General features: G+C 41.5%; 1 protein-coding gene across 1 annotated transcript in view; it reads left to right on the top strand.

Annotated features, from left to right (window-relative positions):
* The window catches only part of PKHD1 (PKHD1 ciliary IPT domain containing fibrocystin/polyductin), a 471,475-nt gene that overhangs the window by 148,818 nt on the left and 305,924 nt on the right, over positions 1–16,733 (top strand). The window contains exon 36 of the mRNA XM_036248838.1: positions 1,104–1,316. Within this exon, the coding sequence (XP_036104731.1) occupies positions 1,104–1,316 (213 nt within the window). The remainder of the gene's footprint in view (positions 1–1,103; positions 1,317–16,733) is intronic.

The following is a 16,733-nucleotide window of genomic DNA, read 5'->3' as shown; positions in this document are numbered from 1 at the left end:
GGAGGAGGGGGGGAGTAGGGTTTGGGTGCGAAAGGGAAAGGGAATTAAGAAGAACAAAAATAAATAACTAGATGGATAGATAAAGGAAATGGGTAGCTTACAGAATTTACGGAAAGTGTGGGAAATCAGGTGTAGAAGCGATAGCACTCTGGGCATTTTGGAAGGAGGGGCTTGGCAGGTCAGGGGCCCAGAGAGAGGAACTCGTCTTGGTCTCATTAAGGTAGCACCGTTACAACTACTGAGATCTAGACATTTTCAGTCTTCTCTTTCCTTTTGCTCCAGATTTCCTTCTGAAGTCTGGGTACACGACTCAGGCTGTGGTAGGATAGGGCACTGTGAAGACAGTCCCGCTCGACTCTTCAATGGAGCAGAGAGATTCCTTCAGGAGATTAGGGCCTCTTATGAAAAGTACGATGGCTGTTCAGCTAAAATGATACACCTGTCTTGATGGTAGCCCTAATTACGCTTCCTTGTATCACAGTTCTTATCATTTTGGCATATTTTCTTCTATTCCTATTTTCTGTTCACTTATTGCCCAGTTTTTGTTTTTGTTTTTCTTTGTTGTTGTTGTTTTTATCCTTACCCAAGGACATTTTTCCATTTTTTGCTCAGATAGAGTGGGAGGGAGAGAGGGAGAGAAACATCGACATGAAAGGGACACATCGAGTGGCTGCCACCCACACAACCCAACCAGGGCCGGGGACAAACTGCAACTGAGGTACATGCCCTTAGTGGGAACTGAACCCGGGTCTCTCTGGACCTCAGGCCGATGCTCTAACCGCTGAACAAAACTGGCCAGGGCATTGCCCAGTTTTTTTTACAACTTAATTTTTATCTGCTGCTAGATGGTAAAAATGGTGACTTTTTCATGACTTATTTAACTAGTCCTAAATTGTTGCAGGACATTTAGGTTATTGTCATTAAAAACAATATAAATAAAACAGCAATGAATAGTGATGACTAACCTAAGCTGGCTTGGTCATATAGTGCTTCTGTGTCTTTGATTTCCTCTCCTGTGCTTCTACAAAAGAATGCAAACAAAGAGGATGTCATCAAACACTGGAACTTTCGAAAGGACTGATAAACTTCTTTTTGGTCACTAGGAGGCAAGCTGATATTCATGGGTCCAGGAGCCATTGAGCTCAGGGCACACGCCATCCTTGTTTCTGATGGTGGAGAGCTCCGGATTGGATCTGAGGACAAGCCTTTCCAAGGCAACGCTGAGATCACTCTTCATGGGAGTGCCCACTCTACCCCCTTTTTTCCTTATGGTGTCAAGTTCCTGGCTGTGAGGAATGGAACTCTTTCCCTGCATGGTGAGTGGGACGATGGACCAGGGGAAATGAGGCAGGGCTATGTCTAGCCAATATGTGGGCAGTGGGGAAAATGACACAACTACTCATAATCTTTGGTTGTTAGTTGCTCAGGTGACAAAGCTAGAGTGTGGGCACTATGCCCTAAACAAGAAGTATTAATTGTTATGATTCCTGTGGCAGAGTACACTGTAGTTCTCAATTATTTGCTCCCCTTTCTGTGAGAGGATGATGCACCTCTTCCCACCGCCAGGTAGCTTTTGGTGGCTCCCCATGTGGGGGGCACACTTCGCTGTCCCACCGGGAGTGGCCTTAGCCGTCCATGGACTTGCTTTGGTTAACAGAATGTGAGCAGAAATGATGTACTGCAATGGCCAAGTAGAAATTCTAAGAGCCATTGCGATGCTTTGGTCATTTTGCCCTTTCTCTCCATTTGAGAATAGCCTGTCCCAGATAGGGGGTGCTCCTTGAGCTGGGGACCCTGAATCATGACAACCAGGGCACAGCTGCAGCCGACCTACTGCTCGCATGTATGTGAGTGAGGAATAAGCCTGTGTTGTCCTGAGCCACTGAGGTTTGTTTTTGTGATTGCAGCATAATGTAGTACAAACAACGGATATGATTATTTCACATATGCTGATGGCTGTACACACTGCTGGTGAGCATCACAAACCAAATAGAGACAACTTCATTTTATTGTCATTGTGGCTGTATTCCCCTCCTGTGAACAGGGTTCAGGGAGAGTTCCTCTTCGGTTTCTTGTTCAAATGGGTTGGGTGTAGATGGATTTCTGGGAGAAAATAGGGGTTTTGCTACAGTATGTTTCTGCTCCGATTTTATTTGCCTTCTGATCATCTAATCCCACTTTGAAAAACTGAACATTTTTATTTTCCTTGAGATTCAGGAAATTACTAATTGTGCCAGGAAAATTCTTAATATCAACTGGCAAATGTAAATATAAAATGATGAACTTTAAGTATCATTCAGTGGATACTTACATACTTTGGGTTACATAGCATGAGACAAAAGCAGATAAAAAATATGGTCTCCGGACAGTGCCCAGTCTCCGGGAAACATGAGCTTGTCTACATTGGCATTTATATGCTGCCATAACCAAATAAAACCCACTACCTGTCCCAGAATAATAATTCGAGACATGGGCATTTAACTCTATGGGTAGTCTGCCATTTGTTCTGTCAAGCCCTGTCTGTGACAAATGGTGAGCCTCAGTGATTGTCTACTAAAAGCGCCCGTGGCCTCTTTTGGCTTCTGTTGAGAGGAAGCAAACTCTTCTTGTTAAGTATTTATTAAGTGTTGACTATGGACTAGCCAGAGTACTAGGCAATATGGATAAATTTTATCATGTTTGAAAAACCCGTAGCTGTCTGGATAGAAATTCAGAATAAGGAAGACTTTTTTCCTTCTATCTTTATCAGCAACACTTACATGAGTCGTGTAGCCCAGGATCCATGAGAGTCTTCTATCTATTCACACATTAGCCACAGTCTTCAAATGTATGATGTAGTCCAACAGTGACTTAGGATACCCACCCAGTATTTTGCTGTTTGCTACTGAAAAAATATAGCTGGAGAAGAAGAGGGTACAGGCAATGTTTCTGCCAGCCCACAGACCACCTGAAGGACCCTGAATCTTACTAGGAACCCTCTGGTTTGAGAGCCAATGTCCTCTATGACACAGATGATAATATTCTTGCTAGAAATGGAATGAAGAGGAATGAAAACCCTCCTAATTCTTTAACTCTGCTTTCTTTCTTTTTTTTTTTAAATCCAGCCCTTCTCATTTTCACATGGTGTTGTGAAGGATCAGGGAAAGAGTTCATAAACGTACATTTCTGGGCCTGAATTTTAAATGTGCTCCTGTGCCTAAGCCTTTGAGTCTAAACAGATGTCAAGTTAGGAAAATCCTGAGTGTCATTGCTTACAATCAACAGGGGGGCAATTAAAGCAAAGTACATGCTTTTACTATGTTTCGAGAATTCTGAAAGTTCAAAAACGTGTTGCTACTTTAGCCCTGTGGTGTTACTGGACATTGAGGGCGTAGACGCAGCTTCTTTCTCTGCTTCTCGATTTCCACTTTCTTCCTTGTTCTTCCACCTCCCCCACCCCCTCCCCTTCCTCTCCTTCCCTGTATTCCCAGAGTTAGGTTGTCACCAGTAACTGTTCTCCCCAAAGCCCTACCAGTACAGAGCTTGCACACTGAACACAGGCGGAATCCAGCTGTTTCCGCTCTGATGTGATGCTGCCGCATTTCACTCATTTGAAAGAATGTGATGTGGAAAAGAGCCCACCACTGGGGGAGAGGGACTCCCTCCCCGCAGTATCTGCCAGAGAATCCAGTCCCAGCCAGGGCTCATCAATCCTCTCCCTTCACCTCCCTCCCTCACCACCTGAGGTCTCAAACAGATTTCCCCTCCGGCACGGTGGTACATCATAGTTAAAATCGTTACGTAATTTTGCTGGCCTTTTCCCAGGGCCAGAGTTGGGTCTGGTGATGCTGGGGCTTTAGGGAAAAACTAATTTTCTTTGGCTGTCAAGTATGCAAAACAGCGAGTGATTCACTGCTTTGCACCCGAAGGTCCCTGATGACCCAGCGTTCACTCAGCTTCCGGGATGATGTAGTGTGGAGATTCACCCTCTTGAGTGCATAGAAGACATTTCTCAAGAAGATTTTTACAATGCATATTTCTGGGTCTCCCCTCCAGAGTCTTACTGGGTGGGTGGGGGAGCTGAGGTGGACCCAGGAATGTGCATTTCAGTGGAAACCCCAGGTGATTTGATCTGATAGCCCACTGACTGTACATGAAGAGGTACTGTGTTTAGTAGTTAATAGTTTTGAAATGACAAATCAGTGCAGGTCTGCCACTGATCAGCTGTGACCTTGGGCGAATTAATTTCTATAAAACCAGGAAAACAATCTTCACCTCACAGACTGACTGCTCCTGAGCTGCTCTGATGTGCCTTGCACTTGCTAACACTCAAGCAATGTTAGTTATGTCTCCTTTGATTATAGTCTTTTTTTTTTCCCCTCCCAAAGCACTGGGTACCCAGTGCCAATGATCTCATTTTCTTTTTTGGGGGGGAAGGGAGCTCTATTTTGAAATTTGGCATGGGGCCAGTTCTGCCTAGCATTCTTTCCTTATTAATTTCCGTCTACCTGTTTTCAAAGCAAGAGAGAGATTTGAGCTTCGGAGATCAGGCCTCTTCTCTTCTGTTCCCACCACCTAGTGAAGAACACCTTTGGATTTTAATCTCTGGTGGTGCGACTGTTTTCCAGCAGTGCGTAACCACTGTTCCTGGGTGTGGTTACAATAGGAAATCATTTTCACGCTCCCCAGTTTAACCAGAAGCAGAGCACCACTGAGAAAAATGGAGCTTTTTGCAGGATTTTATTCCTTACATGCAACAGTAAGAGCTGACGGATGGGTACTAATTTCACTCCAGCTCAGGTCATAGACAATCACACCGATGGGTCTGTGGGTCGGCGTATAGCTTACCCCACCTTCTCCCTCCCATCTCATTCTTCATTGCTGCCCCTGTAACCCTTCTGCTCAGGCTGATTTTGATCGTAGATTGAAATCGCTAAGCAAACAGGCTTTGCTGTTCAGCTGTCAAGAGAAAAAATGGAGTTGAAAGCATGTTTCGTGTTTTTCTTTCCATGCAGAAAAATGCGTGTGTGTGTGTGTGTGTGTGTGTGTGCCCTTTCTCTCTTTCTCTGGGTTTGGGAGTGGATGCGGCAGCGCGTGTTCTGAATCTCTCGTGGAGTTCAGATAGCTCAGGAAGTTCTGTCAGCTACTCACTTGGATACTTACTATGACTAAAGGGTCTTAAGGTCCCCCCAGAGGGGCAGTCTGGGGTTTGGGTAGCTCCTGTCAATAAGGAAATTTCATTCTTGCCTTTTGCTTTCCCCACTCTGTCTGCCAATCCAGGTTCACCACCCCAAACCGAGTGCCAATCACATGTCACTTTTCAAGGGGGTCGCCGTCAGCCAGGGCAACTTGAATTTTTGACAATGTAATTACGGCCCTTGCTTCCACAGTGGGAGTCTGAACAGGATGGCGGGGCTTTTATTGATTGTTCAGCAGGGAAATTTATCAATGTCTCTCACTTCATTTCTACTTCCTCCCTGAGAAATTCTACTGACAGTTTCTTAGGAGCAGGAACAGTCTGGTGGCCTTGAATGGACTCAGTCTTTGTCCTTTTCAAGACATTTACAAGATATGGGCATTAAATATAAATGGAAGTTTCTGAGAAAAGCTAGTATGTGGGGCATGATTGAGGAAAACACTAGTGCCATTATTACGAACAGGAGAATTTGGTACGAATACACTGGGAAAATGTAGTCTAAAGAAATATGTTTAAATATGATTTATTTTCCTCTTAAAAATACCAAGTATTTGTGTTCCAATTGCATGCTTTTTAAAATGACAATATGTGGCACTGTTATTGTAGTTGCCTACAGGGTCCAGGCTGTCTTGAACACAGCATTGTGGGCATGGTGTAGACATGTGTGCAGGAGGGTGTTCCTGGTCAGTGGTTTCCATACTGTGCTCCCCCAAATCCAACGGTTTCCAGGGGGAGCTTCAGGAGTTTCCCAAATAATGAAGTATTTGGGGACCCAGCAATCAGGTTGAAATTGCTTGAATCATCAATTTATTGCTTTTATCTCTAGTCTATATCTGTGTTCCATGTACTGTTTCATTGGAAGGAAATAATTCCATTGCTAAAATAGTGATTAAAAGCCACTCGACTAGCTCATCCTCTTTAACTGCAACATGTAGACACTTCAGGGAGATCGAGACCTCTCTGTGTGTGATTGATTCCTTATTTCCCCAGGACTGATGGAGCTTGAGGACATTTCCTCTCGTCTGTTTTTTGATGTGAGATGAAAATTTCCAGGCTCTTTTTCATCTTATAACAGTTCCTCTGTATTTGACAATATGTTTTCAGATCTCTGGTCTTTGTCACCTATCGATCATTTCTAGTCCTGTCTCTTTTACATCCAGAACATCTCCTCTTGCTCCTGCTCTTTATCCATTTCTTCTAGACAGTGGGTCTTTCTTTCCTTATGTCTCTCACTCCTTTGGACTGAAATATAAACCACAGCTGTAGCATGGCATTTTTCTATGTGCCTTTACAATTAAATGATTTGGTTTTAAGGGATGAAAACCCAGTGCAAACAAACTTAGACAAAACCCCAAATTTATGAGCTCTGGATCAAACTGCAGGATGGGTGAGAAGGCAACTGGCCTTGGACTTGTCTGTCTCCAGGGATCCAAATGCCTTCAGGACTCCATCTCTCACTTCTGGGTCTTGCTGCATGTGTTGACTTCACTAGTTCCTACTCCTTAACAACGTGGTCCCTGTGGCCACTGCATTTCCTGGTTCCACGTAGACTTTGGTTCTCCACCACCAGTGAACAGAGTTCTGTGTTCTATCATGAGTTCCAAAAGAAACCAAGGCAGGCCTCACCAGCCTAGCTGAGTTTACCTACCAGGCTTAGCACTGCACATGGTGCCCAGGGAGATGGGCACTGTGACTGTTCCAGCTCAAATCACTTTACCAACCCTCAAGGCACAAGGCCACCTGAGAAGATGCAACTCTGCCCTGACCAGAGAGCCCAGGGTGGAGGTGTAGTGCGCTGGTGTGTTTCTGTGTTTTCATGAGTATTTCCTCTGGGGAGCTGTTTACCAAAAGAAAGGAAGGTAACCATCCCATAAAGAGTGTTGATCGGCAGACAAAACCATAGTTGTTGTCTAAGCTAATTAAACTCAATTCTTAGACTTTTGACTTCTGGTTTAGTTTCTTGAGATCCCAAAGTGATTGAAGCCCATAGGCAGAAATACTCAACTATACTGGTATAATATTTAGTGTTGTACAGGCTCAATGTGTAAAGTTGAAATCATTTGTCATTTAGGCTGCACGCCGGCCGAATAAAACAGGTGGGTGAAATCAGGCAAACAAAAATGCCTGTTAAGTTCCTAGAATAGAACCCAGAACACAGAAGGGTCTTATCAAATAGCAGAAGAGGTAAAAAATAAAAAAAAAGTGTGTGTGTGTGTGTGTGTGTGTGTGTGTATAGTTGAAAGCTTTTGCTCTGTTTAGACATCCCCTCCCAATGTTACCCCACATTTAAAAACTATCACAGGATCTTATGGAATCTAATTTTCTAGTATATGCTATAATTTTTCTTCTTTCTCTTCAGGGATCTTGTATTTCCTCAATATTGCAGAGGTTCTTTGCCTTCCCCTGGCACTTTTTGACACAAAAACTTCACAGGAAACTTGGTGTGTGAATTGGCCATAAGGCTATGCATATGGGAGAAGTGCATTTTTAGGACTGCTTTCGAGACTCAGACCTTCTAGACAGACGCTGACTCGGAACAGACTTTATTTTTCTCTGATCACCATATCAATCCACATTCTGATGGATCTTTTTGCCCTGTCCTTTTGCCACACCTCAGGCACCATAGGTTTCCAGTTGATGTTAGATATCAAGAAGGACAGTCTTAATTCATCCGGTTGAAAGGTCCATCTCCAACTCGTTTAAAGTTTCTTTCCTTCCTTCCATTCGAGGCCCTTGCCGCAGCAGGGGCATGGCCTCTCCTTCACTCTTATTCTCGTTTTTTTATTTTACATCCTCTCCATGTTGGGACAGGCAGAAGAGGGGAAGGCAAGAAGGTTAACAAGACTTTTACTGAACTGTGCAATGGTAGCACCTGCTGGGCATTATTGCCTCCGGAGATTCCTGCTTGAGATCATCGGTGCTGAGTAGGAGACCTTCTCACTGTGTCCCATTGTGAAAGTCTCACCTGGGTTTGCCATCCCCTTAACTTCGACCTTGGGGCTGGTTGTGGGTGGAGTAGGTGGAGTATCAGAAAGTTTGCTCAAGCCAAGCTGCCTTCCTCAGAATCCACGTGAGAGGGAACTTACAAATCTTTCCACACCAAAGATGTTCTACTCAAAACCCTTTTCTGTGCATGGCTCCCTCTCTCATTCTGCTTTCCCCTGCTCAGGTAGGCGTGGGCAGCCTAGCAAACATGCTGCTAACACAGACATTCTGCCTGAACTGAGAAAGAAGCCAGTTCCCCTTCTTGCAGGCAACTCTATGATAGGTACATTTGAGGCCCTTTTTTTGCTTAAATGGAGAGAAGTACTCTCAGACATCCCTCTATAGGAAAGACCAGGTCACCTAGGCTGGAGATTCATCCTCATCACTGAGCATCCTTTGGAATCTCCTCTCTGTCACTCATCTAGCCTGAGGTGGGGTCTGTCTGTCCAGGGTTGGTGTGATGGAAGTTAGATTAGCCCCCTTTTAATTAGCCCCAAGGAAATGTCTCTGCTGTCACTGTTCATGGCTCACTTACAAGGAGGGATACTTATTATCACTTTGTTCCCTGCTCGGGTCCTCTTGGTTGGTTTGGGGAGGAAGAAGTCCTGCTTGACAGTTTGCTGCCTCTCTGAATGTTGTGTTGAAAAGGAGAGCAGCTGTTGATTTTATTGTTTGTTTTATTTGTGTGTGTTTTATTTTATATTATGTGATTTAGGGGTAGGAAGGAAGGAAGATGAAATTAAGGGGAGGAATAGAGGAAGAAGGATAGGGAAAATTCAAAATATATTCGTTGCTTTCTGTAATCTTAAATTGAAATGGTCTTCAGTACAGTGTAAGGTTTTTCTGTTCAGCTGGCATGCTGGGGCAGATCCTAAACAAGCAGTTGAGTTAGCACTAGAGAGTGTGGTTCTAGTGTACTTGAAACCCTCAGCATGGTAGGAAGGCTAATGCCTGTGTCCATGGTTCTTAGTTCAGAGCAGATGAGAATCAGTTCTTAACTAATGTTCCTCAGACCTAACCAACACTATCAACAAACAATAAGGTGGAAATCTTATCAGTTACATCTAATAATGCTTCAAAAATGTACACTGCTGGTGGGAATGCAGACTGTTGCAGCCACTATGGAAAACAATATGGTGTTACCTCAAAAAATTAAAAATTGAACTGCCATTTGACCCAGTGATCCCACTTCTAGGAATATACCCTAAGAAGCCTGAAACACCAATCAGGAAGAATATATGTACCCCCATGTTCATAGCAGCACTATTTACAATAGCTAAGATCTGGAAACAGCCCAAATGTCCATCAGTAGACAAATGGATAAGAAAGAAGTGGTACTTATACACAATGGAGTACTATGCAGCTGTAAGAAAGAAAGATCTCTTATCCTTTGAGACGACATGGAGGGACCTGGAAAGTATTATCTTAAGTGAAATAAGTCAAGCAGGGAAAGACAAATATCACATGATCTCACTTATTTGTGGAATATAATGAACATAACAGTCTGAGGAACAGGGTAGTCCCAGAGAAGTGGAAGTGGGGTACAGGCTGACAATCCCCTGAAGAGGGGGTGGGGGAGAGATAAACCACAGAACTTATACTCATGTATGCATGAACAAGGGACATGGACAACAAAGCTGGGGATAGGGTGGGGAGGGAGTGGGAGGGGGGTATCACTGGGGGAAAAAGAAACATCTGTAACAAAAATAAATAAATAAATAAATAAATAAATAAATAAATAAATAACAAAAACAAAATGTCCAATATATAACAATTCTATGTACAATGGCAGAAACGTATCTGGTAAAATCTAATTGATTTTTTAAAGCACGATAACTTAGAATTTGTAATTACTTAATCTGGGCAAGAGTGACCTTGGAACAATCTATAAAAAGGGTTCCTTAAACTAAACGTCTAAATAATGCTATAATGTTTAGACACATTAAGGTGAAGGTGCTGTTTTTAAGGCCCTTAGGATTTTAGGTGTTTACATGTAAATGTATTCTGCTAATTAGAAATGAGTTCTAGCTATTCAATACTCCCAAGTACAGCAGAATCCCCACTTAGAAACACATTGTAAGATACTTTGTTTCTATATATGTCTGAAAGTGTTGGTATTCGTCAGGTCTTTTTTGGTTGCAAGTGACAGAAAACCCAATTCAAACCAAAAATAAGGACATTTATTGCCTCATTTAACTGAAAAAAACTTGAGGCACAACTGAGTGCAGGTGCTTCAGTGACGTCATTAAAACTTTGTTTCTCTTCACCTCTTGGTTCTGCTTTCCCCTGACATGGCTTCATCTTCAATCCAGCTCTCTCCTCATGGAGGCAGAAACGGGCCATTGTAGCTCCAGGTGAAAAGGTGGCTTTTCCAACGGCTCTTTGGTCTGAGCGAATTCCAACATTCCTTCTGCTAACATTGTATATCCTTCCTTTGTATCCCTTAACCCTTAACAATAACATATTATATACACTTATTTATTATAGTATTGTACATATTCTTGTGTCTCCTCCAGTAGAATACATACATCATGAGGACAGAGATTTTTCTGGTTTTCATTTACATCTCTATGTCCTACAACAATGCCTAGACTCAGAGTAGTCTTTTAAGAAATATTTGTTGTGCGCATAACAAAATTAAACACTTGAGCAGAAGCCGCAGGACTAACTTCAGCCCTGTTTGGGTGATGAAGCTCCTCACTGAAACTGCTACTGTGACCAGGGAAATGGTTCAAACAGGAGTTCCCTCATACTCAGCTCTTTGTCCTTCTCAAGACTTCAGTGGATTTTATGAGGTCCACCCACCTTAGGGAGAGCACTCTACTTTACTCAGTCTATGGATTCAAATGTTAATCTCAGACAGAAATGCCTTCACAGACATACCCAGAATAATGTTTACCCAATGTCCAGGTACCCTATAGCTTAGTGAAGCTGACACATAAAATTAACCATCGCAGTCACTAATGTGGATCCCGTTTTCTATAAATGACTCTGAATCGTATCTTGGACACATAATCCACAAGGATATCAGATCTCTTATCTTGACACAAAGCTTCCCAAGGGGGAATAACTAGGTCTAAGATTCATCTCTTCCTCTCAAGATTTCTATAGTTTACTTTTCTGCTAGGACATGAGGATCTTGGCTCACATCCACCATTTTCTCCCGATGAGCTTGACCTTGTTCAGTCATCTTCTCCTGGTTGAGTTTAGAGGAAGTAGGCCACTTGTGTTCAGATATGATTCTACTGCTAACTAGCTGGTAGATCTTGAAAAACTCAACTCTTCAGTGTCTCAGGTTTCATATCTACAGAATGAAGCCGATTCTAAAACCTTTCTTATGGAGTTGTAATGTGGTTTAAATAAAATAAAACATGTCAAGTACTTAGCCCAATGATAGGCATGGCACAACTATGTTAGGTATTACCATGTTAGTAGGCTTACAATTTTGATTTAATGAACCTGCTTCCTTAATACTCTAAAGATGAGATGGTGTGTATTATTTTCCACTGTATCTGTCAGCCAGAAACCTGGTTGTCAGTTCTGATATCCTCTTTGTTCCCTGTACTGTGTCCATCGCCACGTCTTGGTTTTAATTCTTGGATGACTCAGGAGCCCATTGACTTCTCTCCATCTCCATTACTATCACGTTAGTTCATGATACCATCAACTTCTATCTGACTGTTGTTTAAGCTTTTTATTTATCTTTTATAGTCCCCATTTTTGTTCCTCTCCGATTTGTTCTTTACCCTGTAGCCGAGGTGATCTTTGAAAAACACTGAACTGTTTATGTCATGCCTTTGCTCAAAACTTTTCAGTGGCTTCCGATTGTTCCTAGGATAAAGTTAAAATCTTCTAACATGATTATAATGACCTGTCTGAAGTAGGTCTCTGCCTATACATCCTGCCTTTTTATTCACTCCCTCCGCTGTGATGCTCCAGGTCTCCATAACCTTCTTTTAGTTTATTAAATGGTTAATATAGCCTAGATTCGACATTTTTTTACACTTTTGGGCACCAAAAGAAATTCAACTCTGTTAAGTGAATGGACTGCTACATAGGCAGGAGCTTGTGATTTTTCCTTCAAAGAGAATTCTTCCATCTATATCATCAAAGCAATACTATTAATAGCATTGCTTTCAGCCTGGTCATGGAGAAGGAGTATCATTGAATTGGGCATTATAGTCAGTATTTGTTAAAATTGGATTTTACCTGGATTCTGGCACTTTATAATTTTCAAAGCTTCTTCCCATTCTTTTCTCTCATTTAACCCACAGCAACACTGTGAAGCAGGAAAGACTGGGATTATTACTTTCATTTTACAGATGTTAAAACTGGGGCCCAGAAGGGGAGGTAACTCATATTCATTCCAACCTCTTTATAGGTTTAAAATTCACACAAGCTTATTTCTGCTTTGCGTACACATAACTGGTATTTACTTTGGCAGAAAGACAGAAGACACTCCTTTCAATTTTCTGGAATTCTTCTCAACTTGAACTTTTCCAGGTAATTTTGGGATCCAGGGTGGGCCTTTATTCTTGATGGCTCCCTTTGTAACATCCTTGATGGGGCACAAAGAGCCCATTTCTTTCCCAGTTTGCTATTCACCTTCCGTATTTTTATGGTATTTTCTGATCTCTATTATGGCAAATCTACAAGTATTTTCCTTTATGGTTTCTGCCTTTGATTTCACATTTAGAAAACTCATCTCCATATAAAAATTATATGCAAAGTTACTTGTTTACTGGTGTTTTTATTGTTTTTCTCTCTCTCTCTTTTTATTTTATTTTATTTTATTTTTTTTCTTCCTCACCTGAGGACAGTTTTCCATTTTTTGTACAGATAGAGTGGGAGGGAGAGAGAGGAAGAGAGAGAGAGAGAGAGTTCTCTCTCTTTTTAAATTTCACATTCATGTCTTTAATCCAGTCAGGAAACTATGGGCCACGAGCCACATCTGGCCCATTGACAATTTTTGTAAATAAAGTTTTATTGAAGCCCAGCCCTGATCATTTGCTTAGGTCTTATCTATGATATCTATAGCAGCTTCATGCTGCCCTGGCAGAGCTGAGTGTTGCGGCAGAGACCCCTAGTCCTGCTAACTCAAAAGTATTCGCTGTCTAGCTCTTTACATAAATGTTTGCCAGGCCCTACTTTAATCCATCTAGGATTTATTTTGATCTAGTGTATGTGTGAGTTATCCTTTTTTTCCCCAGATGGCTCATCAATTTTCTCAACACTATTCAACAATGCAATTGTGATAGCCTGGGAAATGGTCCCAAATGTGTTCACGTCCAAATTTCTGGAGCCCATGACGTTTGCCTTAGTTAGCAAAAGGGACTTTGCAGTTGTGAGTAAGTGAAGATCTTGAAATGGGGAGAGTATCCTGGATTATCCAGGTGGACCCAATGTAATCACATTGGTCCTTATCGGAAGGACACAAAGGAGTCCGTCAGAAAGAAGGTGATGTGAGGAAGGAAGCAGAGGCAGGAGGAGGCCCACACAAGCCAAGGAATAGGAGTGAGAGCCAAGGAACAGAAGATGAGAAAGATGAAAGGAGGAAGCCTTCAGAAGGAAGCAGACTGCCAACCCCAAGATTTAGCTCAGGGAGACCAGGTTCAGAATCCTAACCTCCACAACTAGAAGCTGGTATGTTTGTGTTGTTTTCAGACAACAATTTTGTGGTAATTTATTATAGCAGCAATAGAAAGCTAGTACAACAACATATCCCTGAGAATTTTAAATGTTACTGTCATCATACACTAAATTTTTATTTGATACAGGTATAGATGAATATCTTTAAAAAAATTTCTTTTTCTTTATTGATTTTTAGAGAGAGGAAAGGAGAGGGAGAGAAAGATAGAAACATGGATGAAAAAGAACATCAACAGGCCACCTCCTGCATGCTTCCCACTGGGGACCTGGCCCAGAACCTGGACATGTGCCCTGACTGGGAATCGAACTGGCGATCTCCTGGTGCATGGGTTGATGCTCAACCACTGAGCCACACTGGCTGGGCTGAATGTCTTTTATAAATAAAGAATTTTTTAGGACAAGTTGAAGATCTGGCAAAGGAGGTAGACAGATATCAGTATAATTGATGCAAATGTCCAGTCAATATGAAGGCATATGGACAGGGCTTGGGAACATTCTATGTTCACAAGTGAGGATTGTTTTTTGTTTTCATGCGTTTTCTCCTAGCTTCTCCTCATTAAGAATCAACAAAATAAAAATTAAAACAAAAGTGTCGGGGAAAGTTGGGGGGACATCTGTCATACTTTCAACAATAAAGATTAAAAAAAAAGTGTTTTTTTTTCTTAACAATTAAATTGGCCAAAACTAAAAAAAAAAAAAAAATAGCAGAGAGTCAGATGGATTGGTACTAAAATATGCTGCTTGAGATTGTAGAATTACTTTCAGTCTTTCTGTGAGAACATTTGGTAATTATATCTAAAGACTTAAAACTAGGTGTATGCCTTGATATAGCAATGCTGCTTTTAGGAATTTATTCTAAGGAGCTGATCATGAGTATGCATACAGATTATGCTCAGGTATGTTCACATTTGTATTGTGTATGAGAGCAAAATTATAGAAAAAACTGAATGTGAATAAATAAGGGATTCGTATATAAAATATACATTTTAAATGGGATACTGTGATACCATGATGTTAAATAATATATAACACAGCTGAAGGGTGTTTCTACTATATTAAGAGAATTTATAAAAATAGTATGTACGAAATTATAGCAGCTGTTTATATATGAAATTTTGCCAACAGGAAAAGGACAGGAATGACAAATATTAATGTGTTGCATTAAGATTGTGGATGATTTTATTGTCTTCTTTTTGCTTGTTTACATTTTTATTTTAAACATTATACACTTATTGCTTTTCTAAAAATAAATTATTTTATTAAATATTAGCCCTTTTTCTCTTCACTGTCCCCTCCACTCCAAAACAGATCATAGTGATGATTATCAAGTCATGAATGTATCTAAATTTTTATATATATTTTGGACACTGCATAGAGGTGGGTATTAAGGGCATTCTACTTGAGCTCTGACCAAGTAGATTTTGCACTTCTAAGTAAAGAACTTTTCACTATAGTTCTGTAGGACCAAGAAATGGCATTTGTTGACTAGGACCTGTGTTTCAGAGGTTTTATTTAACTTACAATGCAATATTTCCTGGGTATTTGGAGCCTCATCTTTTGACTCTTCTCAGTCATTTCTTTTAGTCACAGTGGCAACAGTAAAGCTCAGATGGAGTAGAAATAAAAGTTAGCCTTTCTTTCATACCTCTAGAAAAGGCCTTCAATCAAAGTATGGCTCATTGTACCACCCAAATAGCCTTGGTCTAAACCTTTATGCCAAAAGAATAGTACACTTCTCAGCACTGGAAACAGACTTTGTGCCCCATCCCTGTTCATCACAGTGTAGAAATGTTTGCTGAGCAACTGTAGGTACAGCCTGAGCTGCACACTTAGAGGTTTTCTCTGGTCGCCTTCTTCCTCCTGCAGACACATGTTCCCTGCTCACGTGGTACCACCAGAGATTACCCAGCAATGACACAGAGGCTCACAGGCACACAAAGGCTCATGCAGAATTCCCCCGCCAGGTTTTCTTTTCATCCAAGGGAGCCTTCACAGCAAGTGGTTCTCAAGGGCAGAGGGAAAAATGCCCCCGTTCCATCTCTTTGGTCTGCCAGATAGTCTTCTATTAATGCTAATGTTACAGTCTTCTCTTCTGAAGTTTAGTAAATTGGATCGTCTCCAATTCACAAATGGTTTGGGTTCAAAGAGTTCCCTTGTAAGTTGGTTATTCAGAACTGGAATACATTTTTTCTCAAAGAAATGCTGATAAACCTTGTGGTTAAGGAACTAAGTGAGCCCTCAAAAGTCACTTTCACCTAAATCTTCTTGCTGTATAATGTTAATGGAGGTAGAGCTGCTGACCCCTGAGTATTAGACTAGTTGTATGGAGAGGTATGTCCATTTCTAATATGGGATTCTAAGGACACATTTCTCTCCATTTGATCTCTCCTATCTCAATTTATTTTTTATTGAGGAATAGTAACAGAAGGTATCTTCGTCCCTCTGCCCTATAGGTGGCTTTTGTGGCTTAGCTGTGGGCTCCGGCACAGTGTGGGCTCTGGAGCAGAGAGAGAGTCAGCTTAAATAAAAGTGGAGTAATGAACAGTAGTCAATATTTCTCTCATTGCTCTGGTTACCACCTCCTACTGGTGTTAGAGATAGTATATGGTCACAGGATTTGGGCCAGGAGCCAGTGGAAGGAAGAGGGAAATGAAAAATAGTAGAAGGGCAGGATTTTCTCCCCATCTCTTTTCCCTCAAAGGTCATATCATGCTACTGTGCACCTTACCTTTTACTGGCAAAGGGTTGAAATAAACAGTGAGGAATAGGACTCTAGTACAAGAGATGTTGGGCAGGATGCCCAGACCCTAACAATGACAAAAACAAATAATAATAATGATAAAGAGATGGGGAGGAATGAGTCCCCAAGCAGTTGCAAGGAGGGCTAAGATTTTCTCTTTACTGTATTCTTTTGTTTAATTAT

This window comes from Molossus molossus, unplaced genomic scaffold, assembly GCF_014108415.1.
Source record: "Molossus molossus isolate mMolMol1 unplaced genomic scaffold, mMolMol1.p scaffold_m16_p_8, whole genome shotgun sequence".
Lineage (NCBI taxonomy): Eukaryota > Metazoa > Chordata > Mammalia > Chiroptera > Molossidae > Molossus > Molossus molossus.
Note: the sequence above shows the minus strand (reverse complement) of the source record. Positions and strands in the feature narration are given on the sequence as shown.